The sequence below is a fragment of the Asparagus officinalis genome, chromosome 5, assembly GCF_001876935.1.
Source record: "Asparagus officinalis chromosome 5, Aspof.V1, whole genome shotgun sequence".
NCBI classification, from domain to species: Eukaryota; Viridiplantae; Streptophyta; class Magnoliopsida; order Asparagales; family Asparagaceae; genus Asparagus; species Asparagus officinalis.
Window position 1 is genome coordinate 108,159,429 of NC_033798.1, and position 26,512 is coordinate 108,185,940.

The window sequence follows — 26,512 nt, forward strand, 5'->3', positions numbered from 1 at the left end:
TACAAGTTTCTTCTTGCCTTTCGAAGAAGATTCCTCCTTTTTGTCCTTTTCTTGGAAAAGATTGACGAGCTGTGTGAGAGTCGAATCCATTATCTCCATCTGTTTCTCCAATGCATCAAATCTCGCTGAACTATCCCCTACAAGTTTCTTCTTGCCTTTCGAAGAAGATTCCTCCTTTTTGTCCTTTTCTTGGAAAAGATTGACGAGCTGTGTGAGAGTCGAATCCATTATCTCCATCTGTTTCTCCAATGCATCAAATCTCGCTGAACTATCCCCTTCAGTCATCTTCTTCTTCCTTAATCTCTAAACTCCTTCCAAAGAATTAAGGATCTCACCTAGCTTATTGTATTGCGATCGAGTAAGGACCATACACAGGATCCCATCTTCACAGGATCTAATCGCTTTGATACTAATTTGATACGATTCGTTGAACGAGCACCCTTGATCGCGGAATTATCAAGAGTGGGTTGTGAAGAAGACAATAGAAAAACACACAAAGAATTGAGTTGGGCGAAGGAAAATATCTTCTCTAGATTATGAGAAATAATAGATTACAAATCTCTCTCTCACAATCTCTTTAGATCAAAGAACGATCTCCCTGATCTCATTTTTGAATCCAATCCGGTTCCCTAACCCTAGAAAAGTCGTGTTTTAATATATATCAAACACAAAACCTAAAGCGAATAGGAAACTGGAAGTCTGGCCCAGCCCGACTCGCGGTCGACCGCAGAGACACGTGTGGTCAACCGGACATAACGATAGAACTCAGTATCGAATACTTGGTGGTCGACCGCAGAACCCATCGCGGTCGACCGCGAAAAGTCCAGAGACTTTTCCTAAGTCGTGCACGTTCGCGGTCGACTGTGGAGTCACGTGCGGTCGACAGCTGGAAGTCCAAAGTGTTTCCTGCAGTTTTTCCTGTACTCTTAGACGTTGCCGCCTTCAACGACTTCATCCACGTTTCTATTCTCAAGATACCATGAGAATCACTATCCTCAAGCTTCCATGAGGATCGATAAGCTCCTGAAGCAAAGAAAAAGATACACCCGTATCAACTAATTGCTACAAATCTGTTATGGTGTTTTTAGTTGCCAAAGTACGGTCCTTTGCTAGTAACAGACAGGTATCCCCTACGTGCACCGCTCAAATCGAATTGACGGTCAGGACCACTAAGAATCCCGGCTTAGCAAACTCACCGAGTCGACATCTCCTTAGGTCGACTCGAAAGGCAGTACTTGTCGATCCTCTTGTCAAAGACGACTCGTTACGAGCCCACTCGACCAGTTATTCGACACATTGTAAGGTCGACTCGAAAGACGTTCCTTCTTGACACCCCTCGCTATAAGCCAAAAGACGACTTCAATCTTGAGCCTCCCCCGCTGACAGCACGTCAGCGTCACATTAAATGCTTGGCAGGCGCTATCATTCCTCTAGCCCCGATAGTCTTCATGACACATTGGACCACGTCGGCACCGTCATACCCCCAATCACTTTGTATTAAATTCTAAGGTGACCTCTCCTCCACTTGTCGACCGACACCTGTAAAGTAGGTGATGGCGTAATCGTCATCCCATACTCGTTTGCCGCCATCCTGTACTCGTCGGAGATTATCATTTTACCCTTTTTTCCACCACTATAAATAGAGGTACTATCCTCAAATACCAAGGTAAGCAAGCAATATCTGAGAATTCCACTACACTACACTTTAGAGCTCACACAGTTCATCGTTTTTTTCCCACTCAAGTCCATCAACTGACTTGATCGTCGGAGGAACAACAGAACGGGGGAACTAGTCACCGTCCTCTCACGAATTGCTATCTGTGCAGGTTGTAACTACTTAACTCAAAATTAGATATTCAGAGAAGTTAACGGCCCCCTAATCAACCTCACCCCATTATATTATCTGTGTGATTATTAACATCAACAAAATCCAACTGACACAGTTTCTGATACTCACAAACTTTTTGCTGAAATAAATTTGTCCAATCTCATGGCTGTGCTTGCATCCGTGATGAAGGTAAATCAATATATCTTCAAAGGCTTCTGTTTTACTTTCTTTTCTTTCATGATACAACCAAATCAAATGCCATAGACAAATTGAATACCTTCACCAATTCCAAACAAAACTTAATCAACTGATATAATTTAACCTAGTTCACCAAATGTTTGAGAAATAATAATCCAGGAAACCAACGCCCTTGGTTCTATCATCTTACATTTCTTTGCAAATCTGGTTATTTCCATTTGTCCGGTTACAGATGCTTGATTCTGATGCTATATCTATTAATATATATAATTGACGTATCGTATCACAATCAAATGGAATAAAAAATCACAAATTTAAATCAAATCACGCTGCAACTGTAAAGAGAAACAGAATAACCCCTCCATTTTGGCTCACTGGACGACGATAAACTTAACTACAATGAACCGACAAGGCTATATGCATTGTTACAAAATTACAAGCATATCATACTCTTAGGTTATCATAAGGTTTCTTCACCTTATATTATAACTATTTTACCGCTGTTGGAAATTTAATTTCCTGATGGCATAAGCAAACACGAAAGCAAACAATAGAGTGAAACCCACGAGCACTGCTGCCACTGCACCTAAGAAATCAACGTCGAACCCGAATTGATCCTTAATATATGATTTGATCGATTGATCAGGCTCACCAGGCACCCTAATAATATCCTCCAAGTCTCCAAACTGAGGGGTTACAAGCCCATTAACCGTCCATGACACAGGACATATCCAATAGTACCATATCCACCACTTTGGAATATTCTGCGTTGAATTCAACAATAACGCTATTACTTTTTGTGTTTTTATAATAAGAATCTACTGAAATGGTACGAAACTTTTGAGGAGTCACTTACTGCTTTGGGGATGAAGAAGCCTGAGAAAAGGTTGAAGAGTGTATAAAATGTAGCAGCAATCAGTGCACCAACTTGAACGTTTGGTGCAATTGCCACGCACATCATTCCATAATAAGTGAAGTATAGGAAGGTGAAAAAGGCAACAAAGAAGAACCAAGAGAACTTTACTAGAGTCCACTCGAAGCCCAACATGCTATATATTATCAGAACATAGGTTATGGTCTGGATGAACACGTACGGCAATTCCACAGCCATCTGCGAAGGGAGTAAACATATGTTAAACAAGGTAGATGGAGATAATTAAATTGCTTCTGCGAGTTAAAAGCATGTCATTCACTGTGCCATTTTTCCTTTACGTGGTGGAATATAATGGAAACATTAAACCTTAACAGCTGACAACAGAGAAGAAGATACATGGAACTACAACTAGTCTAGCAAGCAGGAATAATAATTGAGAAGACAAGAAAAAACAAAGAACTGCATCAAAACATGGCATAGGGACGGATTTAGAATAAAAAATAAAAATTTTATCATTTAGTATGAAATATTGTCTGTTCTTGAGCTGTAACTCAAGCAGCAAGGGTCAGGTATGGGTAAAAAATCCTAGGCACTGATTATCATGAAGTAATTGAACAAAAAAATCACCAAAGAAAACAGCATACTGCGGTGTGCAGAACTAAATAACACACAATTATGTGATACTGACCTTATCAACTGCACCATTTCAGTGTACTTTTAGCTGAACCTTTTAAAGCAGGAGAAGTATCACCACAAAATCCTACCAGGTATTAGAGTTGTTTATGGTCTAGTTACGGCTTTTCCTAAGGGCGATGATTCTTAACTGTATAGTTAAATTAGAAAATCAAGAGAAACTAAAATCTCAAACCTCACTCGCAGCCAAAATGATTAGCTTCCTGGTTTCTTTACCTGAGCAAAGGCATATGCCATGGTAGAGTACATTCCAGCAGCCTTCTCTCGATAGAACACTGTCCTCTCAATTCCGACAACAGTTTGAACAGTTGAAGTGTTATTAAATCCTGTAAACAGTATGACTGCATACATGGATCCCACAATCATTGTGAGATCAATTGAAGATTCCCTGTACACCAATTTGCAGTAACAAGGTCAGCACCAGCATTCTAAAAGATTTTAGTCGATTGATTGAACTGCTATCTTATGAGAGTTACAAAGAGAAGCACACCGACCTTTTGTGTCCTATATTCCAAAATATGGATCCCAGAATTATAGCAGTAAACCAGCAGAAGAAAAATCTAACAACATTGTAATCAGGGTTCCTCCAGTAAGCCCACCATTGCTTCCAAAGGCAGGCTTTGAATTGCTCGTAATTTGATTGTGCAAACTGGGTTGGAAAGTATAGATCACTTGTACCCGGAAGTGGTTTCTTTAACCCTTTTACTAGTGCTTTATTGCGCCTGTCATAACGGAATGAATCACAAGGTGAGTGTTATATTCCTGTATGTAGATAAGACATGGAAACAGAAATTGTTCACAAAAGAAAATTCCAATTTTCCTCAGAATAGTGGTCTTTAAACTTTAAAATGAAGATCAATTTAGCAAGAGTGTACAGAAATTCACTTGTAGGAAGCAGATGATCTGTAGAGTTCGGCAAAGTCAACTCCTAGTCGTACTTCAGTACCACTAGAACTGGCTTCCAGCATCCATGTTGCAGGGTTACATTTCTCCTCAAACTTTGGAACTCCTGGAATTGACTGGTTGAACCAAACAACACAGAATTAAAAGAATTCCATTCTAGTTCTTTTAAGAAATTTATCTACAATAACAACAAAGCCTTACATCCCAAAAATTTGGGATAGTGAGAAGTATGTATTCAGTAAAAATAACAGTAATATCAATTGAAAAACAGCAAGAAACAGCCAGTACTTCAAAAACATCTAGGAGTAAGTTGTGATGCTTATGTTGCAGAGGCAGAAAAAAGTGGAAAATAATAGCTCCCTAACAAAAACTAAAAGTGGCAATGCTGATGCAGTAACCTATGATTCTATATAAGTTAATCAAAGATTCAAGAACCAACCTCAAAGTATTCAATCATCTTGCGAGAATTTTGGCCCAAAGGTCCAGAGTATATTAGTTGACCTCCTCTCTTCAATAATAGTAGCTGTTGTATACATAAACAGATCATAATTACACCACCTCATTCATGATAAAATCATATAAATACGTCATTGAAACTTCAAAGAGGGGAAATCAAGTTCTAAGTATCAATACCTCATCAAAGGATTCAAAAATGTCAATACTGGGTTGATGGATAGTGCAAACAACAGTTCTCCCAGTGTCTACAGTGTTCCTTACTGTCCTCATCACGATGGCAGCTGCCCTGGCATCAAGACCAGATGTTGGTTCATCCATAAAAATGATTGAAGGATTAGCGACGAGCTCCACAGCTATTGTCAGCCTCTTCCTCTGTTCTGTTGATAACCCAGTAACTCCAGGAAGCCCCACGATAGCATCCTGGATGGTCTCTAACTCAACCAGCTCCATTACTTCATCCACAAATCTCTGTAAGGGGAAAAAACTCGTTCGTTCCATCAAATTCAGCAGTTGGTATACTGATTAGATCTAAGTAACTTACTAATAATAAATATCATATGTATAGCTTGATTGCACCTCTGCAACTTGAACAATCCAAACTACTAGAAACTGTATGGAGCATGTTATTTATTGAAGATCCTGCAAACTACGCAGGGATTCATATTCTCACTTCCTGATTTTATTTGTTATCTGATGGGTCTTTTTTAAATATTTCCTTTAACATTTCTTGATGTCAAGATCTTCAGTTATTAGTAGAAGTTTTCCTTGTTAGCTAATATGACCTTCCATTCATTTTACACAGACCTATTCAAATCCTAAATGCAGTTCATCTTGAATCTGCAGTTTTAGTAATCTCTCAAAGTTATAAATTAAAAAGAAATGAATATAAAGTATACACTTATAAGACTGAAACTGTCGTAAATTTTATATTAAATGTAGGAATCCTAGTAAATGTATACTTTTTATAGTAAATGTAGAAATCCTAGTAAAGCTGAAGGTTGAGAGCACTCAGGAAGTACACATAAATGCAGGGAAAATGGAAGCAATATCAACAATATGAGCATTTTAGTAACAAAAGCAGCTAGTATGTCTGTGGCCCCAAATCTAGATTGATTATACATAAAACAGACCTTTCATGTTTAATACAAGCTTCCTATGCCAAAAGTACTAAAGGAAATTCAAAGTCAATCAAGTGGCTAGTTGGCAATTTCTTTTCTCTTTTCCTCCCTAAAATGAAACACACAGTCACTTTAAAGAATATTAGTAATCTGCTCACCATCTTTTCTTCCTTGGTAACATCCTGAGGGAGACGCAAGAAAGCAGAGTAGATTAATGACTCCCTGACTGTTACTTGAGGAGAGTGAATATCATTCTGCTCACAATATCCAGAAATTCTAGCAAAGGTAGCCTGGTTCTTGCGGAAACCAGAGATTCGAATATCCCCCTCAATGTAACCACCTGTTTTCCTGCCAGCCAGAACATCCATAAGAGTTGTCTTTCCAGCACCACTAACTCCCATAAGTGCTGTCAGTACGCCAGGCCGGAAAGCACCCGATACCTCTTTCAGCAGTTGGAGTCTATCTTCTTTCACTCCTTGTGCTTTCATTTCCTGTCAAATATAATCAAGTCATATGTGAGCTGAAAGTAACTGGTGCTCGCTAGTTTGATGGTTCTATGCACATAGATAGCAGCAATTCCTATTTACTCATAGCTGCAATCAAGAATCTCAGTTTCTACACCCTGCTGATGGTATCCAAATCTCTAAAATTAAGAGTCGTGAAGTGCAAGTTACATAAACTCTGGCAAATCTAGGAAAGGAGTCAAACGAATGAAAAGCTCACCGCAGGCATGTCGACAAAGTAATTGATTTTTTGAAAGGACATAGCAAGAGGCGTAAAAGGAAGAACCATTCCTCGCCGAACAGGACTATGAGAGAACCCAGAAGATTCATAACCTGCAGATGCCTCATAACTACGCCAATTAGGAGAAGCAGGAACTGAAAGGTCAGCCATACGTCGCTTTGTGAAATCCGCTGCAAGAATTACATTGTAATGGTTTTAGAACCCAAGAAAAGATTTATAATCTCAAACTAAGATTTATAATCTCAAGCTATTTAGTTCAAGCAAATCGTACGGGAAGCAAATCTTACGGGTATTGTTCCCATCAAATGCTGATAAACTTCGAGGGGTGGATGCTCTACTTGACCATGACATTTTAAGCCGTGGTGATTCCACTGATTCATCTTCATTGTCTTCCATTTCCATGGCTGTTTCTTCAGATATAACAGCTTGTTGCTTTCCCGGAGCTATCATAAGAAAATAGAATAGAAAGAATAGTAAATTCTCTACGGGAACAACATTGTATATTATGTTCCATAAATGCTTGAACATATAGAAGAAGGAATTAGGAAACGTGCTACCGCTGATAATTTAAATAGATTACCATTTAGATATGTGAGCAAAAGGGTGAACAACAGATTACAGATGACCGTGTATGCAAAGAGAGCACCTGCTCCAATCCAGTACCAGTTCTTATCTACAAAGATGCCGCCATTTTCTAGAACTGCCACTCCTAACCTCTGGCCATCAGGTGTCTGTTGAAAGAAAGTATACATCATCAAAGACTAGACCAGCTGCAAAAAATGGTATGCATGCCCACAGAATCATATATGTAATGAGAGGCGAAAGATTTGGATGCTTCTTAAGGTTACAAAATTCTCCTGGTCCAAGAGTTAAATGATTTGCAGATTATGTTTAATTATTTAGAACATGAAATTAAGTTAGGCACAAGAGATGATGTGAAATCTGCATAAAAGAGAACTTTCTTGAATTTTAGGATCACAGGAAGAAATAAAAAAATGAATTAGTATCACCAAATTCTGATGGAGGCATCAGAAGGAAAAAATATAAAAAAGTATTAACAGAAAACAATAACATGTAAACTATATGTATATCATGCAATATTTTCAATACAATAAGAAAATTGATAACAATGTGATACATGAAAATCACACTTTTTATAAACTTCATAAGTAAACTGGTTTCCTCGGAAATATCTTAAAGAGTCACATGACAAAGAAAACATCAAGAGATAATTCACAATACTAATACAATAGAATTTAGCAACCATGATAGCAGGCCCTGCTTTATATATGTAAGCGTAGAAGGGGTAAGGGAAGAACTTACAAATTTATCCATCCACCTGGGAGAGAAAAACTCATTGACAGCAATGGCATTATATGCATATGGCAGAGGAGAAACCCAGTAACACCACGCCCACCAACTAGGAATTTTTTCTGTTAATAAAGGAGAAATTTTCTTCGATTAAAAAAAAGAGGAAAACATCCATCGCAGCTTTGCATGGTTCAATTAAAAACATCCAAAAGAATAATGAAGATGAGTTGTAACTTCATCCGTCCTTTTATTTATGCATTCAACTTGGCACTTCTATATAATATTAAATATAAAAATCCACTCCCTTTGTTGAAATTAATTTCAAATTATAAGTTCACTCTGGTTCATCGAATGTAATATAGGTTCTTCTGAAGTTATTCTTGAATTAAGTCCTCTAACCATTAGACCAAAACGTCGAAGTTATGGTGACGATCAAGGATTATAGTTTTATATTCTAACATGCCCCCGCTGGTTGAGCGCTCTTTTTATGGGCTGAAAACCTAGACTCACGCAGCACTAATTTTTTTTAGAATCCGCATTAAATTCTGGCCAGCATGATTCGAACCTGTGTTGCTCTAATACCATCTTTAATTAAGTCCTCTGACTATTAGACCAAAACTCCAAAGTTACAGTGAGGATCAAGGGTTATAGTTTTATATTCTAACAGTTATGAATCTCTTGAACCAATCTGAAGTTACAAATCCCAGATTCACAGGTGACGACCTTTTGGTAGGATGAAACCTCCAAGAACGAAAAAGAGGAGGAAGGCAACAGATCCTCCAGCATTGGCAACAACCATGGTCCTACAGAGCCCTGCAACTACTCTGAAAAGCCCTGCTGCTGTTTGTTGGATCAGGATGACAATAAGCAGCATCTTGAAGAACCTGGGCTTGAGAGAAAAGATATCATTAATGCTGTAAACAATAGAGGTTAAGGCTACCTGCATTATGCAACTATGCAAGCCGTGTTATGAATATACTGCATAACTCATAGGTTACATGAATTTGGCATGCTATAAAAATTATTCTATTTGGACTTTAATGTACTTCATCCACTGAAAAAGTCTCTTCTGCACTTTCTCTTTCCAGCTTGTGGAAGCCTCACACAATCCAGTCATCAGAGGCGGTTCATAGGTTTTACTAGTTAGATTTATGTAGTAAGCTCATATTCATTCATCATGGTTTATGGTATGTCATAAGTTAGTCAAACTGTGCCTATTGAGTAAGGTCTATGTGTCCATTCAATCACTTGCCTCTATGCTTATTCCGGAAAGACATCCCCTTATGGATGCAGATACTTGAGAAGTGTTATGCAGAGAAGTGGAAACCATGTTTGGAAGACAAGCGGATGGAGTGTTTTCACTATGTCAGTGGTTTAGGAGGTAAGTGGATCGAGGTCAGGGGTTTGCATATTGTGTTTATTTGTATGTCATGTATGTACTGTGTGTATTGGAGAATTATAATGCCAAACAACAAAGAGCAAAACACCTAAACCCTCAAAAATAAATGGCAAAATGCAGTTTCATATGCATGTAGAAGATTAGGTGCATAGATATGTGCTCATTTCGTAATGTCAGGACTCAATTTGGAATAGTAGAGCTACCTGCTGCCTTCGGGGGCAAATCCAATGGAGTAGTAAGTCATACAAACCCATATGATGGACTCTAAGATAGAGATAGGAACCCTCAGCAAGATATTTGGAAGGGTGAATGCCCAAGCTGGGTACAGAAATTGATCCCTCTGCTTGAAAAACACTGGGAGTCTCATGATGGCAAAACTGAGCTCAGCAAAGCCATTGAACATATTGACAATTATACCATATATGAGTGCTCCAGAGTAAACGGCACCATCTCCTTCATTTTCCGTACGCATTTTTGTCCTTAGGAAAACTGTGGAGGCAATTATTGCCACTACGATAAGCTTCAAAATGTAAACAGTAAGTTAGTGAAAAGCTATTCCGGCAATGTGATGATATACAGTGACAAAGATCTTCTGAGCAGCATCATTATCGTATTAACAAGTGCATGTCTGAGCAACCCCTTATCACATTTTGTTATAGGATTATTTGAAATGAAAGAACTCTTCATTGTAAATCGACATAAAGGATGTTGATTCTTTGTTTAAAGAAAAATCTCTGAGAGGTCTTGGTTTCATAGATTCACCTGGATAACCTTGAAGGCATAAACAAAGGAGTTCCTCTTTATAAGAAGCCACTCCTTGGCGAAGGAGGCACTTAGGAGTTCAGATATTGGGACCGAGCGCTTGGAGAAGATCAAGGCTGCCTCGTGGCTCTTTTTCTTATCAAAGGGCACTGAAAGCTCATTCTGCAGATCCAGACCAACGTGAAATCTGTTAAATTGCTTGACAAACTCAGAAACAGATATGTAGTGGTAGGGCCTGCTCCTGTCTACCCAGTATTGTTCTTGATCCTTTCTAGAGGTGACCTGTCCACATCACAAACATATTACTCTAATTGAGATCTGCATGTCAAGATTTTAGTGTGATGATTTTTACTCTGATGGCATGGTCAAACTCACAGACTTTGCTTATATTACTATTGATGATCAAAGAAAATGTAAAATCTCACAGTAATAGCAAAAAAATGTTTCTTACTGTTGTGCTATAAGACAGTCAATAAGTCAGAAAATCAAATATGTGCTAAAACTCTCATTTACCTCCTGCAAAAAATCTGCACTGCTCTTCCTCTCTGGGCACCGGAAGCCACAGCTCTCAAAGAAGTCAAGCACATATTCTCTTGGTCCCTGGTAGACAATCTGGCCCTCAGAGAGAAGAATGATATCATCGAACAGGTCGAAAGTTTCAGGGGCAGGCTGTAGAAGGGACATGAGGATTGTAGCCTCACCAAGATGGACAATTTGTTGGAAACATTTTACTATCTGAAAGGTGGTGGAGCTGTCTAGCCCTGTTGATATCTCATCCATGAAGAGGGTCTTTGTGGGGCCTACAATCATCTCACCTGCATCCCATTTCGTTAATGAAAAATAGTTCATTTTTTCCAAGAACTCATGCAAGAAACAGGTGAAATCAAAGGACATTACTTGAATGCAACTGTAGGTACATGTGAAGAAATGATCAAAAGGGCCGTATTTGCCAGAGAATTGGGAGTTCCCATCGTAATGCATGACTACTTTGTTAGGATACACCCCAATAAGAACGCCTCTAACGGAGATGCAATACACAAAATAAAGGCACAAGATCAACCAGAGTACTCACAGATATACGTGGTTCACTCCTTCGGAGCAACTCCACGGTGCAACGACGACGCCAAATTCTTTTATATCCCAAAAGAATAGATCAAAGAGAACACCCTCTCTTGATCAGATACACTCCAAGAATTCTCACAATCTCTCTCTGTGTTTTCTCTCTTACTCTTCTATGAGAGGAGTTGTTTCTGGGATGAGATTTTCTTAAGAGTTTAGGACCCTATTTATAGTGTTTGAGAAAACACTATGCACAAATATAATATTATCTGTGAGACCGGCCACTAATAATAAAATATTTGTGGGACCCGGTGGGACCCGCCACCTTTTTCATTCTTCAAAGAAAACGACACCGAAATCTCATTTGTCTTTGTGGGGCCCATCTTTGTGGGCCCCACGGTTTGTTTTGTTAGGCTAACAATCTCCCACTTGAATATTTGATTGAGTATCAATCATATCTTCACACCTTTCTTGGTTGCATCATCTGGATGTTTTGTATCTTTGGCGTCTTGCACGGCCCTCAGCATTCTCAACGAAGGCCATATGAGGCTGCACATAGCCTCACCTTCTCGAGCGGAACTTGCTTGGTCAGCATATCGGCTGGATTGTACCTTGTATCAATCTTCACAAGCTTGAACTCGTTCCTGCTTTGCCATCTCCGTATGGCATGGTGTTTCACGTCAACATGCTTGGTCCGAGCATGGAATGTGTCGTTCTCTCCCGCCATACTCAAGACAACAGTCGGACGAGCTTCTCAAGTAGCGTAGAAGCCACTTGACCGCACCCCAATGTTGTTTCCCTGGATTGCTCATGAAGCGGCTCACAACTCCCACTCCTTGTGTAATATCTGGCCTCGTACACACCATCGCATACATCAAACTCCCGACGACAGATGCGTATGGTATGTTGGCCATGAACTCATGCTCTTCAGCAGTCTCTGGTGCTTGGGTCTTCGATAGCTTGAAATGGCTTGCAAACGGCGAGCCCACTGGTTTAGTTTTCTCCATGCCGAACTTTTCAAGAATCTTCTCAATGTAGGCCTTCTGAGACAACCTCAGCCTCTCATTCCCAGAATCTGGTTTCCTGGACCCAGATCCTTCATCTCGAAGCACTCGGAGAGACGCCCCTTGAGTTCTTCAATGCGGGCCAAGTCGGACCCTGCAATCAACATGTCATCAACATAAATCAAGAGTATCACATAGGATTCACCATATCTCTTGATGAAGCAGCAGTGATCTGTGTCACATTTGAGAAAACCGTTCTCCTCCATAAAGTTCTCAAACTTCATGTACCACTGTCGCGGAGCTTGCTTCAGGCCATACAAGCTCTTGAGCAGGCGACACACGAGGCCCTCCTTACCTCGTTCCTCGAAGCCCACTGGTTGATACATATAGATATTCTCCTCTAAATACATCCATCTGCTCTAGATAGAGATCTCGAACTGCCACAATGCTCAGCACAGTTCGGATCGTGGTCAACTTGACGACGGGAGCGAAAACGTCAGAATAGTCTATCCCTGCTTTCTGCTCATAGCCCTTCACTACAAGCCTCGCCTTGTAGCGTCTTCGTCCATCGGCTTCATCCTTGACCCGATAAATCTACCGATTGTGAAGAGCCTTTCTCCCTCTTGGAAGCTTTACGAGCTCCCAAGTCCCATTCTTCATCAAGGACTTCATTTCTTCCTTCATGGCAGACTCCCACTCGTCCCGAGCTTTGCCGGTCTGCTGTACCTCCTCATAGCTCTCTGGCTCACCACTGTCAGTCAGGAGAAAATAATTCATGGTGAAAATGTACCTCTCTGGCACCCTTGGATTTCTTGGAGCTTTACGAATTGCGATCGGCAACTCTGCTGGATCCTGCTGCTGTGCATCTGGCACGTTCTCTTGGTCTCCGTCTTCTATACTGATTGGTATCTCACCGTCGTCCTCACTGTCAGCAATATCTGGGAAAAGAGAGGGAGATAGCTGACTCCCACTCACCTCTTTGGTCTTATACACAGCATTCTCATGGAACACGACGTCACGACTGCGCACCACCTTGAGCGCATCGTGATCCCAGAAACGGTACCCATACTCATCTCCTCCATAGCCGATGAAAGAGAGCTTCTTTGATTTTGGGTCAAGCTTTGACCGGTCTACAGGATTGGTCATGACATAGACGTCACAACCAAATACTCGTAAGTGCTCTAGCTTCAGCTTCTTTTCGGTCTAAGCCTCTTCAGGTATCCCATAACTGAGAGCCGCGAATGGCCCGCGGTTGATCAAGTATGCAGCAGTATTGACAGCTTCGGCCCAAAAGCTCTTGGGCAATCCGGAGTGGATCCTCATGCTTCTGGCGTGTTCCAAGATAGTACGATTCATGCGCTCCGCCACTCCGTTGTGCTGAGGTGTGTCTGGGACGGTCTTCAGTCTCCGAATCCCACGAGACGAGCAGAAGTTCTCAAACTCCTGGCTGCAATACTCGCCTCCATTATCAGATTTTAGGCACTTCAGCTTATTGTCTGTTTTATTCTCCACACAGGCAAGCCACTTCTTGAAGATAATGAATACATCTGACTTGTGCTTCAAGAAGAACACCCACAATTTTCTCGTAGCATCATCAATAAAAGTGACAAAGTAAAGAGAGTTACCAACAGATGGGACTTGCGCAGGTCCCCACACGTCGGTGTGCACCAACTCCAATTTCTGCAGTTTTGGAGCCGGTCCGGTCTTGTTGAAGCTCACCTTCTTTTGTTTGCCTAGGATGCAGTCCTCACAGAAAGTCAGATCGATCTTGTTCAGACCCGGAAGCCTCTCTCCCGCGGCCATAATCTGCATCCCCTTCTCGCTCATGTGGCCAAGTCGTCGATGCCAAGTCATGCAGTCGACGGATGATGATGATGATGCTTGTCCTGCGGCAAGCAAGTGGTCGATCTTCCCATTGGCGATGTAGAGAGACCCTTCGCGTTTGCCGTGTGCCACCACCAGAGCACCCTTGGACACCTTCCAGCTTCTCTGCTCGAAGGATACTCTGTAACCGGAGTCAGTCAGTTGCCCGACTGATATAAGATTTCGCCTGAGATCCGATACATGCCGAACATCATTCAGAGTCAAGGTGGTCCCGCCCTCCATATTGAGGGTACAATTTCCCTTCCCGAAAACCTTGCAAGGTTAATCGTCGTCAAGATAGACTGTCCCCAAGTCCTTCTTCACGAACGATGAAAGCAGCTTTTGTTGTGAGGTTGCATGGAAAGATGCACCAGAGTCGATAACCCACGCATCGCTTTTGTCTTCAAGGGATAGGAGAAGCGCATCCGAATCCGTCTTGTGCATGAGATTGGTTGCAGCGTCAGCCCGATCATCCCCTGCTGATGCTGGAACAGAAACTCTGTAGTCCCGTGCAAAGTGACCCTTCTTTCCGCATCTGAAGCACTTCCCTTCACCGTAACCATTCGGGTTAGGCCCTTTAGACTTCCCTCTGGATTTTAATTGGCCTCGTCGTCCCCTACCCTTCTTCTGTGCATGCCCTCGTGCCTCGACATGTAGAGCACTCCCACTGCTAGAGGCCTCAGCTCCTGAGACTTTGCGGCGAGATTCTTCATCCAGAATTGCCCCAACCACTGTGTCAAGCTTCATCTTATCATTGCCATTAGCGTTGCTCACCGTCATCACCATATTCTCCCATGAATCTGGTAGACAAGAAAGTAGCAGAAGAGCTTGGATCTCGTTGTCAAACTTTAGATCTACTGCAGCAAGCTGTTGCACCACAGCCTGAAATTCGTTCAAGAAGTCCGCCACGCGAGCTCCTTGCTGCATCTTGAGATTGAATAGCTTCTTCATCAGGTACACCTTATTTGAAGCAGACGGCTTCTCATACAGCGCCTCCAAGGCCTCCATCAACTCCTTGGTGGTGGTCGTATGCAAGACGTTGTAAGTCACATGCTGGTGAAGGTTGAGCCTGATTGTGGCAAGTGCTTTACGATCAAGCACCTTCCACTTATCGTCGTCCATCTTCTCAGGTTTCCCCGCCTCTCCTAGAGGGATAGGAAGAGATCCTTCTGGTACAAATAGTCTTCTATTTGCATCCTCCAATACCTAAAATTTTGGCCGCCGAACTTCTCAATTCGAAGCATGTTGTCTTCAACTGTAGATCCCATGGCGAAAGATTACGTCTTTTCCGTATTTGTGAATAGTACCATATTCGTGAATAGTACCGTATTCGTGAATAGTACCGTATTCGTGAATAGTACCGTACACGTGAATAGTGTCCAATGCCTTAAAAGAGTAAATATTAATCTAACTTATTTTCTGATGTGGAGGATCCACTTTTAGTGGCAGCCACAGAGCATACGATAAGCAGATATATATACTCTAAGTCAGGCTCTGATACCAGTTGTTAGGAATCACCCCAATAATAACGCCTCGAACGGAGACTTAATCACAAAATAAAGGCACAAAATTCAACACAGAGTACTCACAGATATACGTGGTTCACTCCTTCGGAGCTACTCCACGGTGCAACGACGACGCCAAATTCTTTTATATCCCAAAAGAATAGATCCAAGAGAACACCCTCTCTTGATCAGATACACTCCAAGAACTCTCACAAACTCTCTCTATGTTTTCTCTTACTCTTCTATAAGAGGAGTTGTTTCTGGGATGAGATTTCCTTAAGAGTTTAGGACCCTATTTATAGTGTTTGAGAAACACTATGCACAAATAAAATATATTAGTGGGACCCGCCACTAATAATAAATAATTATGGGACCCACTACCTTTTCTCATTTTTCAAACAAAAGGATACTCTGTAACCGGAGTCAGTCAGTTGCCCGACTGATATGAGATTTTGCCTGAGATCCGGTACATGCCAAACGTCATTCAGCGTCAAGGTGGTCCCGCCCTTCATCTTGAGGGTACAATTTCCCTTCCCGGAAACCTTACAAGGTTGATCGTCGCCAAGATAGACTGTCCCCAAGTCCTTCTTCACGAACGATGAAAGCAGCTTTTGTTGTGAGGTTGCATGAAAAGATGCGCCAGAGTCGATGACCCACGCATCACTTTTGTCTTCTAGGGATAGGAGAAGTGCATCCGAATCCGTCTCGTGCATGAGATTGGCTGCACCGTCAGCCCGATCATCCCCTGCTGATGCTTGAACAGTAACTCTGCAGTCCCGTGCAAAGTGGCCCTTCTTTCCGCATCTGAAGCACTTCCCTTCACCGTAACCATTCGGGTTAGGCCCTTTAGACTTCCCTCTGGATTTTGATTGGCCTCGTCGTCCCCTACCCTTCTTCTGTGCACGCCCTCGTGCCTCGACATGCAGAGCACTCCCACTGCTAGAGGCCTCAGCTCCTGAGACTTTGCGGCGAGATTCTTCATCCAGAATTGCCCCAACCACTGTGTCGAGCTTCATCTTGTCATTGCCATTAGCGTTGCTCACCGCCATTACCATATTCTCCCATGAATCTGGTAGACAAGAAAGTAGCAGAAGAGCTTGGATCTCGTTGTCGAACTTTAGATCTACTGCAGCAAGCTGTTGCACCACAGCCTGAAATTCGTTCAAGAAGTCCGCCACGCGAGCTCCTTGCTGCATCTTGAGATTGAATAGCTTCTTCATCAGGTACACCTTATTTGAAGCAGACGGCTTCTCATACAGCGCCTCCAAAGCCTCCATCAACTCCTTGGTGGTGGTCGTATGCAAGACGTTGTAAGTCACATGCTGGTGAAGGTTGAGCCTGATTGTGGCAAGTGCTTTACGATCAAGCACCTTCCACTTATCGTCGTCCATCTTCTCTGGTTTCCCCGCCTCTCCTTGGAGGGGGAGGAAGAGATCCTTCTGGTACAAATAGTCTTCTATTTGCATCCTCCAATACCTGAAATTTTGGCCGCCGAATCGTAATGCATGACTACTTTGTTAGGATACACCCCAATAAGAACGCCTCTAACGGAGACGCAATACACAAAATAAAGGCACAAGATCAACCAGAGTACTCACAGATATACATGGTTCATTCCTTCGGAGCTACTCCACGGTGCAACGACGATGCCAAATTCTTTTATATCCCAAAAGAATAGATCCAAGAGAACACCCTCTCTTGATCAGATACACTCCAAGAATTCTCACAATCTCTCTCTGTGTTTTCTCTCTTACTCTTCTATGAGAGGAGTTGTTTCTGGGATGAGATTTTCTTAAGAGTTTAGGGCCCTATTTATAGTGTTTGAGAAAACACTATGCACAAATATAACATTATCTGTGGGATCCGTCACTAATAATAAAATATTTGTGGGACCCGCCACCTTTTTTATTTTTCAAAGAAAACGACACCGAAATCTCATTTGTCTTTGTGGGGCCCACCTTTGTGGGCCCCACGGTTTGTTTTGTTAGGCTAACATACTTAACTCGAGGATTTACTGCAAATACCAGTTTGGCTCATTATTGCCACGACAATGGTCTACTTCTTCACATCCACAGCACAATACATGCAGTTATTGATAGACAGAAAAATCATGATATGCGTTTTCGTGTACTAGCTAAAGCATTATGTATGTCTGGTGGAGATCATATTCATGCTGGTACAGTAGTAGGTAAACTGGAAGGGAAACGTGAGATGACTTTAGGTTTTGTTGATTTATTACGTGATGATTATATTGAAAACAACCGAAGTCAGAGTAGTTTTTTAACTCAAGATTGGGTTTCTATGCCAGGTGTTATTCCTGTGGCTTCAGGGGGTATTCATGTTTGGCATATGTGTGCCCTAACCGAAATCCTTGGAGATGATTCCGTACTACAGTTTGGTGGAGAAACTTTAGGACACCTTTGGGGAAATGCAGCTGGTGAGGTAGCTAATCGGGTAGCTTTAGAAGCATGTGTACAAGCGATATCATCCGAACAAAGTTTGGTCCAATATTTTGGGATCCAAACATCAGAGCTAATGTAACATGACCAGAAGTAACAGCATGACTGTTTAAGCTATGGATGACTGCTGACATTCCTATAGATACATTAAAATAGGTTTATAAGGTCAATATTTTCTTTCCCTCATTTTTGAATTAAAGAGATCAAGAGATCTGCTTTCTAGGGTTGGCAATTTGGGATGATACCTGAGCCCCATAAAACATCCAACCTAAATTTTTAGTCACGGCCATATTAGGTAAGATATAGTTTTATTGTTGGATCTATATTGCATATTTTGTGGCCCAAACCGACAAATATATATACATACATGATACATACTACACATATACAGGTGAGCGCACGCGTGCACAGTGGGAGGGAGGAAGAGAGTGGGGCATAACTACCTTGGTTATGATCACTTACAGAAGTATATGATATGCCATTAATTTGAATGAACCTACAAACTTCCTCTATCTATGCCTTTTCCCTCATAACTTTGTGATCTAAAGCCCAATCTAGCTAGAGAAATGAGACAACTTTAGGAAACACATACGCTTTGTCCCCTACAACAGAAATTAGTGACAACAGCAAGAGATTGTTACATCAATAATTATCTGGAATTACAATTCTGAAGAGGATACAGACATGCTTATCCAAAGATAGTAAAAACTCTTTCCGCTAACAACAACAGTTCCAAAAAAAGAAAGAAAGAAAGAAGAAAGAATCAAATACAGCAATTGCTGCTCATCTTGGAATTTCTCATTCACATTTCAGTCTATGTCCACTACAATTCATAAATGGATAGGTATACTTCATTATTTCATTAAGTGTGGTAAAATGCAATTGTTGAGGATATATATGTGCCCGATGTCTAACCTGTTGTCAAACGCTTTTGCTGCCCACCGGAAATACCTCTAATCATCTCATTGCCCACGATTGTATCAGCACAAATATCTAGCCCAAGGATCTGAAATCATTCCCATTTTACCCAGAAAAATTAAACAACATAATTATATTTATGAACTAGCCTTTTATAATGTCCATTGCTAAATAATGTTTACTGTTCACTCCTCCTGAAATGCTCCTGATTTTGGGCATTAGGCAACAGGGAGAGTGCAGTAATTTTAAGCTTATTCCCACCAATCCTTCATATGCAAACAAGGCCTATTTTGGGAAGATAAGGAGTGTTCCGGGAATGCCCACAGTAGACTTACCCTCAGTGTGTAGTCTGTTTGTAGGCTGCTCTCAACTCCTTCTTGGGCTGTAGCCTGAAAATGTTAAAAGGAAAAAAGCATAAAGGAAAGAGCATGATAAATTTTCAAATTTTACTAATTTAGACATGTAATTCGGCTACCTTCATAAAAAGGTCCACCTCAGGATCTGGAAATATCCCTGCTTCTTTCTCTCTCTTGGCCAACTCATTAAGGAGCTCTGCATGATTTATGCACTAAATCTATTAACGCATAAGAGGGTTCAGAGTTTTTTTATTCTCTTTTTCAGATTAATTCCAATCTCTTGTTAAACAATGTCACCCTTCCTGTTGAGAACCCAAGAAAGATAAATACTCCAAGCTATGATTATTTAGTTTTGCAACAAAGTGAACCCACTTTATCAATCTCATTTCCTTTTTACTAATTCCCCTTTGATCTAGCTTCATGTAAATTAAATCATTCTGTCATAAATTTGAAGCACATGGAAATATAAAGTTGGACTTATCAAGTTTCTGTCTTATTTTGGGGAGGCTAAAATGTGACTTCCTAAAAGGTTTATTACAAATAAGTCACAAATTCTCTGTCATACACTATATTCTCATACAAAAAGTGTAGAAAACCTGTAAAAAAAGTGTATTCTGAGAAACATCGTTTTATTTCAATAAACAAATTATGATGTGCATGGCTATAAAATATGCATAAAAGAAGAGAGATTTTGAAAATTCTACCATATCTAGGGCCAACTCCTTGGCATCTGGCAGAGAAATCAATTGTCTCCTTGACAGTCATCTCTCCAACATGGAGATCATACTGGCTAATATATGCTGCAGTCTTTTGGGGCACAAATTCACTAAGTTGATAACCATTATATGACACCTCTCCGTTTGACTACATTAGCAACACACAATACATCACAGAATGAAAAAACTGGATTTGACTACTATTATATGACAAATATGTGGTAACAGATCAATGTCCATAGATTGAATTAGCAAACCTTCAAACTAGGGCCTAACTTTCCTGCAAGAGTAAGCAGTAGTGTTGTCTTCCCAGAGGCTGGAGGGCCTAATAAGAGAGTCATCCTGAAAGCATAAATTAAATATCTCAATATAATATAGCTTGAGATACTAGAAGATAATCAGCACATATCTCATATCATAAACTTTTCTAAGAATGACAAAATACTCATTCATAATATCCAAGTACATGGAAAAGCTTTCTATTTAAAGTCAATCAGGGCTGTGATTGCAACAGGCTTTTTGAGTGTTGAAATTTTCCAACATAGTTAATTTCTATTGTGGATATAAGTTTGCAATATTCTCCACTGTAGTTTTACCATCTTTATGGTCTGTCTGGAAAAAATGAATTACCTCCAAATTGAATTTGGAAGAGAAGTAAAGGAAGTATGAGGTTCTAGTAAGAGGGGCAAGATGACGCAGTTCCTTACATTGTCTTGAGTTTAGAAAAATCCAATCTGAGTGGATATTTGTAATTACAGCTAACAGTTAACTCTTGGGGGTTATATAGCTCTAATTTAACAAATTTCAGAGACGAAAGGGCTTCAATGTTTTTTTGGAATCATATGACTTGACTAGAAAACTTTACTGCAAAGCTAAAGAGGCCCATAACAGTAAAACCTCTATTTTTGCAGCAACAAAAAAATCAACTTCCAACGATTTCAATTGCTTTCACCTGTATTTTTCACAAAGTTATTTGTGTGCTGCAGTGTTTCGTTGCTCAATAGTATAGTATGAACAATAATGAAGAACTAGTATCCATCTAAATTCAACCATTCTAATTCACCTGGAAGGCTTTATAATCCCTGAAACATCCTTGAGGATGGTGAGGTCGGTCATCTTGGTAAGTCCAATACCCAGCGATCCCAACGCAGACTCGATAATGTTCATTGTAGTGTTGACAAGAGTGGGCAGTGCTCTAGTCCCCACATAGCATTTAGCCTGCACCGCAATGTGCTCAAATCTAACTTCAACTGTTGGAAGCTGGATACCAACCCTGAAAGTGGAAAATGCAATGTTGTAATCTAGAAATCAGTTTTTGACTTTTAAATGATTCTTGGCCTGATTTGGTACCTGCTGGAAGAGATTGCTATTTTGAGAGAAGGATGGACCAAAATTAAGAAACTCAACTATCTTTTACCAACTGTTATGTGAAGCAAGAGATTAGTTATCTTCAATTTCTCTACTAAAATTAAGGTAACTAAGAATCCACATTATTTCCCCAAAGAGGATTTTTTTAGTAATATGTAAAAGTAAAATTCTAAAGAATTTACCTGTAAAAATGCACTAAGTGGGTATTAGCTGTACTTAGACAATACACTATTGCACAAAGTAAGGTTGTTAACTCTCTCAAACGCTCACAAAGGGGAACATTCCAACTGAAAGATTCCAAAATGGATTTATTTTATAGACTTTCATTCCTTTTGTTGTGGAATGCTCGAAACAATATTTTAGGTGATCCAAGAGCAACGCATCAATTTATGATGTTGACTTTTATTTAGAGAATCAGTGCGAATTGATAAGATTATAGTGGTATCGTAGAAACTTATGTAACTTTATATTTTAAAGGGACATGCCCTTAAATATAAGATATTTATAAAAGTTACCCCTCAAACCATCATAATTCTCCAAACTATAGTCAAATCAAATTTTACCCCCATATAGTTACCTGTTAGGAATTAAATTGGAGTATTTCCTTATTTAATATATTAAATGGAATTAATTGTTTTATGAATAAATAAATTACCCTCAGTTAATTAATCCTTAAGTTTGTGAAGCATTGAAACAGTTACTCCATTCTTCCTACTGTGTNCCCCCCCCCCCCCAAAAAAAAAAAAGAAAAAAAAACCGATCCACCCTTTTTCATACTACACAAGGCTAAACTAGCCTTTTTACACATATATTGAAATTAGCAGTAATTATTGTGCAGGTAAAAAAGTAATTAGTAATTATGCTAATTTAGAGGGTGATTTTAGAGATAACTAAAATTTGGGGGATATATTTTAAAACTATATAAATTTTTATGCAGAAAATGATTATTAATTGCGCTACTGAATAGCTGGCTCTAATCTATTCTCCTTTTGCAGAAGCGAGATACTTAAGTTCATATTTTCATAGGTAGCGTGATCTATGACAGCATATCTTTAACATGTCTTCTACATATTATTTTTCCTTTTCTTCCAAATGGGGAAAAAAGATGAGAACTTTCCAAAAAAAAAAGGAACTATAACTTTTGCAATTTGAGAAGCAGGCCCCTTAATCAAGATTTTACAGTACTCCTAAGCTATCAACACTTATAAGAGTCCTCCAAGCACCTTAAGCAAGAAACTTATTATGCAACAATAAATAGTACATGTACTCGCTTGTTGGAGAAGATTCAATATGATTAATGAAAACAAAAGTTTGAAGTAATTGTAATACTCCAATGAAGTATTAATATTTCATTAACCCACAAATCATCTTATTTGCAAATACAAAAATTTAGCCCTCATAAATGAGCGCATAAGCAACCGTTTGCACACTTCACTCTCGGATGTTTATACTTTTCCAAAGGAATGGAAAAAATCATACTTTGGTAAGTAGATTGAGCGAAATATTAACTGATTTCATGCATGCAAGAATAAGATAAGGGAGAAAAGACTTACTTATCAATCCTATTGCGCAACTTCTTTAAGAAACGCTCGTTATCCGCTTCAGCAACTTTAAAGATCCTCTCAATGAACTGTTGCCTGTCAGCAAGCCCAAGATTTCTGACATCTACCTCCTTATGCTCATACCTTTTTCGTCCATCCTGTACTTCTACTGCCTCCTTCAGCACGCTTGTCCGGAGCTGTTCATATATGGGAAGCTTCTCAATTGCAGCCCATCGCAGCGCTGCCTCATCTTCATCAACAGCAGAAGGCCGAGCTGATGTTAAAGGAGATCGAAATGGAGATCTAAATGGAGATAGAGATGCCATGTCCACTGCAGGAGACTGGCTATGTTGAAATGGTGATCGCATTGGAGAAAACATTTCCATGCTCCGGTACATGCTGTTGTTGAAGTTGTCCATTCCCTCTCTCAGTTAGAGAGAGGAGGTGCTGGGTGATGAGAGAAATGAAGGAAAAGAACAAACACAAGAAACGCTGGAACTCAATGGTTGGTTATATACAGGATGCTATGAGTGTCAACAGACAGCATTGCATTTGTACATGATTGGAAAATGGTGATGTCTTTATTGATATTTCCTGCAGGCTGTCCTAGCTCTTCATAGTTTAGAGTGCAATTACTGGCATAACGGCATTTGAATTAGTCATCTGAGATCCGTCTGGGGTTCAATTTTTATTATAATCAATGTAAAACCTCATACTCTTATATGCAAATGATTAGTTTTAACTCCTGGTGACATATTTGATTTTTTTATGATAAAACCCGATTTGAATTGATCAGCAATTTAGCTAATGATTCAGAATACCTTATGATGATCAGCCCTAATGATGATCACTAACTATTTCCTCAAAAAGAATCTCAAAAAAAAAGGAAGGATCACAAACTCACCTCTTTTTGCCGTGACCACGTTTGAGACAGAGAGATGAACGAGAGAGAGAGATGTGGACAAGTGGAGAGACGATCCAAAGCCGAGGAAGATGAAGCGGCACGCAAGGAAAGAGATCTGAGAGAAACGTGGTCACGGCGTTTTACGGTAGAGAGGATATCTAGTTGGCAGATTCTCATGCCACTTTTGTAAAAGTGGGGTTTTTTTGTAAAGTTAACACAACCACCAGATGTAGGGCCAAGATCCCGCCACCTCACTACCAAGTTCCTTAGAGAAACTTGGTACCAAGTTTCTCCATTTTTCTCTCTCTCTCTCTCTCTCTCTCTATATATATATATATATATATATATATTTCTAAAACAGTGCCAGGTCAGGATTGAAAACAACATTACTGCCTTATTATTTGTTTGATTTGCAAGATCGTGTGCACGAGGAACATTAAATACTGGTCTAAATAACTTCTACCATCCATTGGTGGTTTCGAACAATAAATATAGAAAATACTCAAGTACTATAATTCCAGGTATAGAAAGAGTTTTGTTTTTCTTTCCCTTCCATCTAAGAAAGAGCTGCTTTGAAATACAAAACCAAATTCCTTATCGTCATGTTTTCAAATAAAATAAATATACAAGTGCAAGCATTATATATGTTAAATACATGATTATGGTTATGTTTTAAACAGCATCAGCCGGCTTCAATCTTAGTTCGAGTTACAAAAGGCCACGGTTTAAACATTAAGATTAACTTAGTATCTTGTTCCTGGATCCTTACGTCTTTAGAAGGTAGTGAACTAAGATCTAGAATTAGACCCTAGGAAAAAATTTTAGGCATATTCCATATATCCCTGACAAGTGGCAGGCAATGAGCCTGGTTCAGTTGTCCACATCATCAGATATGTATGGCAAGTGGCACTTCTATATCCTGAAAGTTTGAAGATATTAATATAGTCACAAGTTGTCAAGGCCTGCAAATGATAGAAACTCATTTTGCTAAATGGAGAACAATGTAATGTTGCTTCTTAACAGCTTCATGTTGGATTCTCCAAAGACAGAGCTGTAGCTAGAAGTTAATATGTGTACATCTTTTGATAAGAAAATTAAAGACAATGTTTTGTTAGTTAGCACATTCTGAAGACGGAGGGAACAACTAAATGGTACTGATAATTTAAACAAAATCCTTTCCAGGAAAAGGACCTGAAGGAGCACACAGACAAGGAGAGAAAAAACAAAGCCCACGTGAAAGAGATGAAAACAATAGTATTCAACTTATGGATCAAAAAATCTTTCCAACTACATAACCAATTGGGATTTACATAAAAATAAAATAAAATAATAAAAAATAAAAACTCACAGATTATTCATCAAATAGTCAGCATTATATGGATAGATCATAGATGATATTACATTTGTTACAAATACTGAAAAACTTGGGTACTTCTTTTTCAATTCTTTTGCGGTAACGATTTTTCTCAACAAAAACCAGTTTGCGGAGGAAAGTTATTTCATCTTCGTTTCCCCGTAACTGTCTTTAAATAAGACGTGAAGTTGAGCAGAACAAGGCAGTGGAATTAGAGATTTAAGTGTAGTAAAGATGGAGATCTTTGGATATCTTCTCTTCTTTGTTCTTTGTTCTTCTTTATTCAGGTCTGCACAGCCATAATCAATCTCTAATTTCCTATCCACTTCATGAGCAAAAGCCCAAATTCCTTTTCATCCAAATTCCTTTTTTTCCTTTTTTAGTTTAGATCCTAGATTACATAAATTGGTTCCAGAGTATCCCTATCCTTCTCCATCCTATCTTTCCCCATTCTCATATCATTCCCTACCCTTTCTTAAAAAAAGTTAACAATGCAGAGAGAGATGGAAAATGAAAATCTCCCGAAATAGTGAAAGAATTCCTTTGTTAAGAGACGTGAAAGATGTCTGCAGTCTTTTCAGACCCTTCCCCACAATTGAAGCAAACAAGGATCAGGCATCTGCTTTGATGCCAACAGATGCTCGTAACTTTGCTCCTGACCAGTTTAATTCAACCAGCAAGCAAGCCCTTTCTAATCGAGGCCATAACACATCCTATATGGAGCTTACCCATAGGAAACCAAGATTAAGGTGTTTGGTAGTAAAAGCTAGATCCAAATGAGTATGAAGATTGGATTACTAATTCAAAGAAGTTATTCAATGGTATAAACTACAATCTTTCTACTACTAGCTAAGTGAAATGTGCTGTTCTCAAATTGAAGAAAATTGTAAATGTTTGGTAGAAAAAGCACCGCGAGATGCATTATGGATGCAGTAAATCATTTGGGAGGAAATTGATGTAGAAGCACGTACGTGCATCAAAAAGAGTCCTGTAACAACCCCAAATTTCAATTTTTAACAGGTACTAAAAGAAAGTCCATTAGCTTCCAATAAACTCAAAGAATTGTAAGATTAAACCAGAGCCATCTAAAAGCTCATCTCATTAGCTTCAGAATGAGTACAACTTCAAAATAAATTATTATTGGATGAAAGAGACATGCACGATAAACAAGGTATAGAG

At 39.7% G+C, this 26,512-nt stretch overlaps 1 protein-coding gene across 1 annotated transcript; it reads right to left on the minus strand.

The window, feature by feature from the left end:
- LOC109840587 (ABC transporter G family member 42-like) lies at window positions 2,371-23,788 on the minus strand. The gene is made up of 23 exons (XM_020409301.1): window positions 23,088-23,788; window positions 21,230-21,439; window positions 20,424-20,508; window positions 20,155-20,314; window positions 19,570-19,646; window positions 19,430-19,483; window positions 19,092-19,182; window positions 10,800-11,101; window positions 10,287-10,568; window positions 9,728-10,044; window positions 8,849-9,009; window positions 8,138-8,247; window positions 7,395-7,545; window positions 7,102-7,257; window positions 6,794-6,984; window positions 6,229-6,561; window positions 5,130-5,420; window positions 4,936-5,019; window positions 4,479-4,612; window positions 4,088-4,315; window positions 3,810-3,981; window positions 2,883-3,137; window positions 2,371-2,790 (listed from the first exon to the last, which is right to left on the minus strand). The coding sequence occupies exons 1-23, from the start codon at window positions 23,492-23,494 to the stop codon at window positions 2,521-2,523; spliced, it is 4,521 nt and encodes a 1,506-aa protein (XP_020264890.1). The 5' UTR covers window positions 23,495-23,788; the 3' UTR covers window positions 2,371-2,520.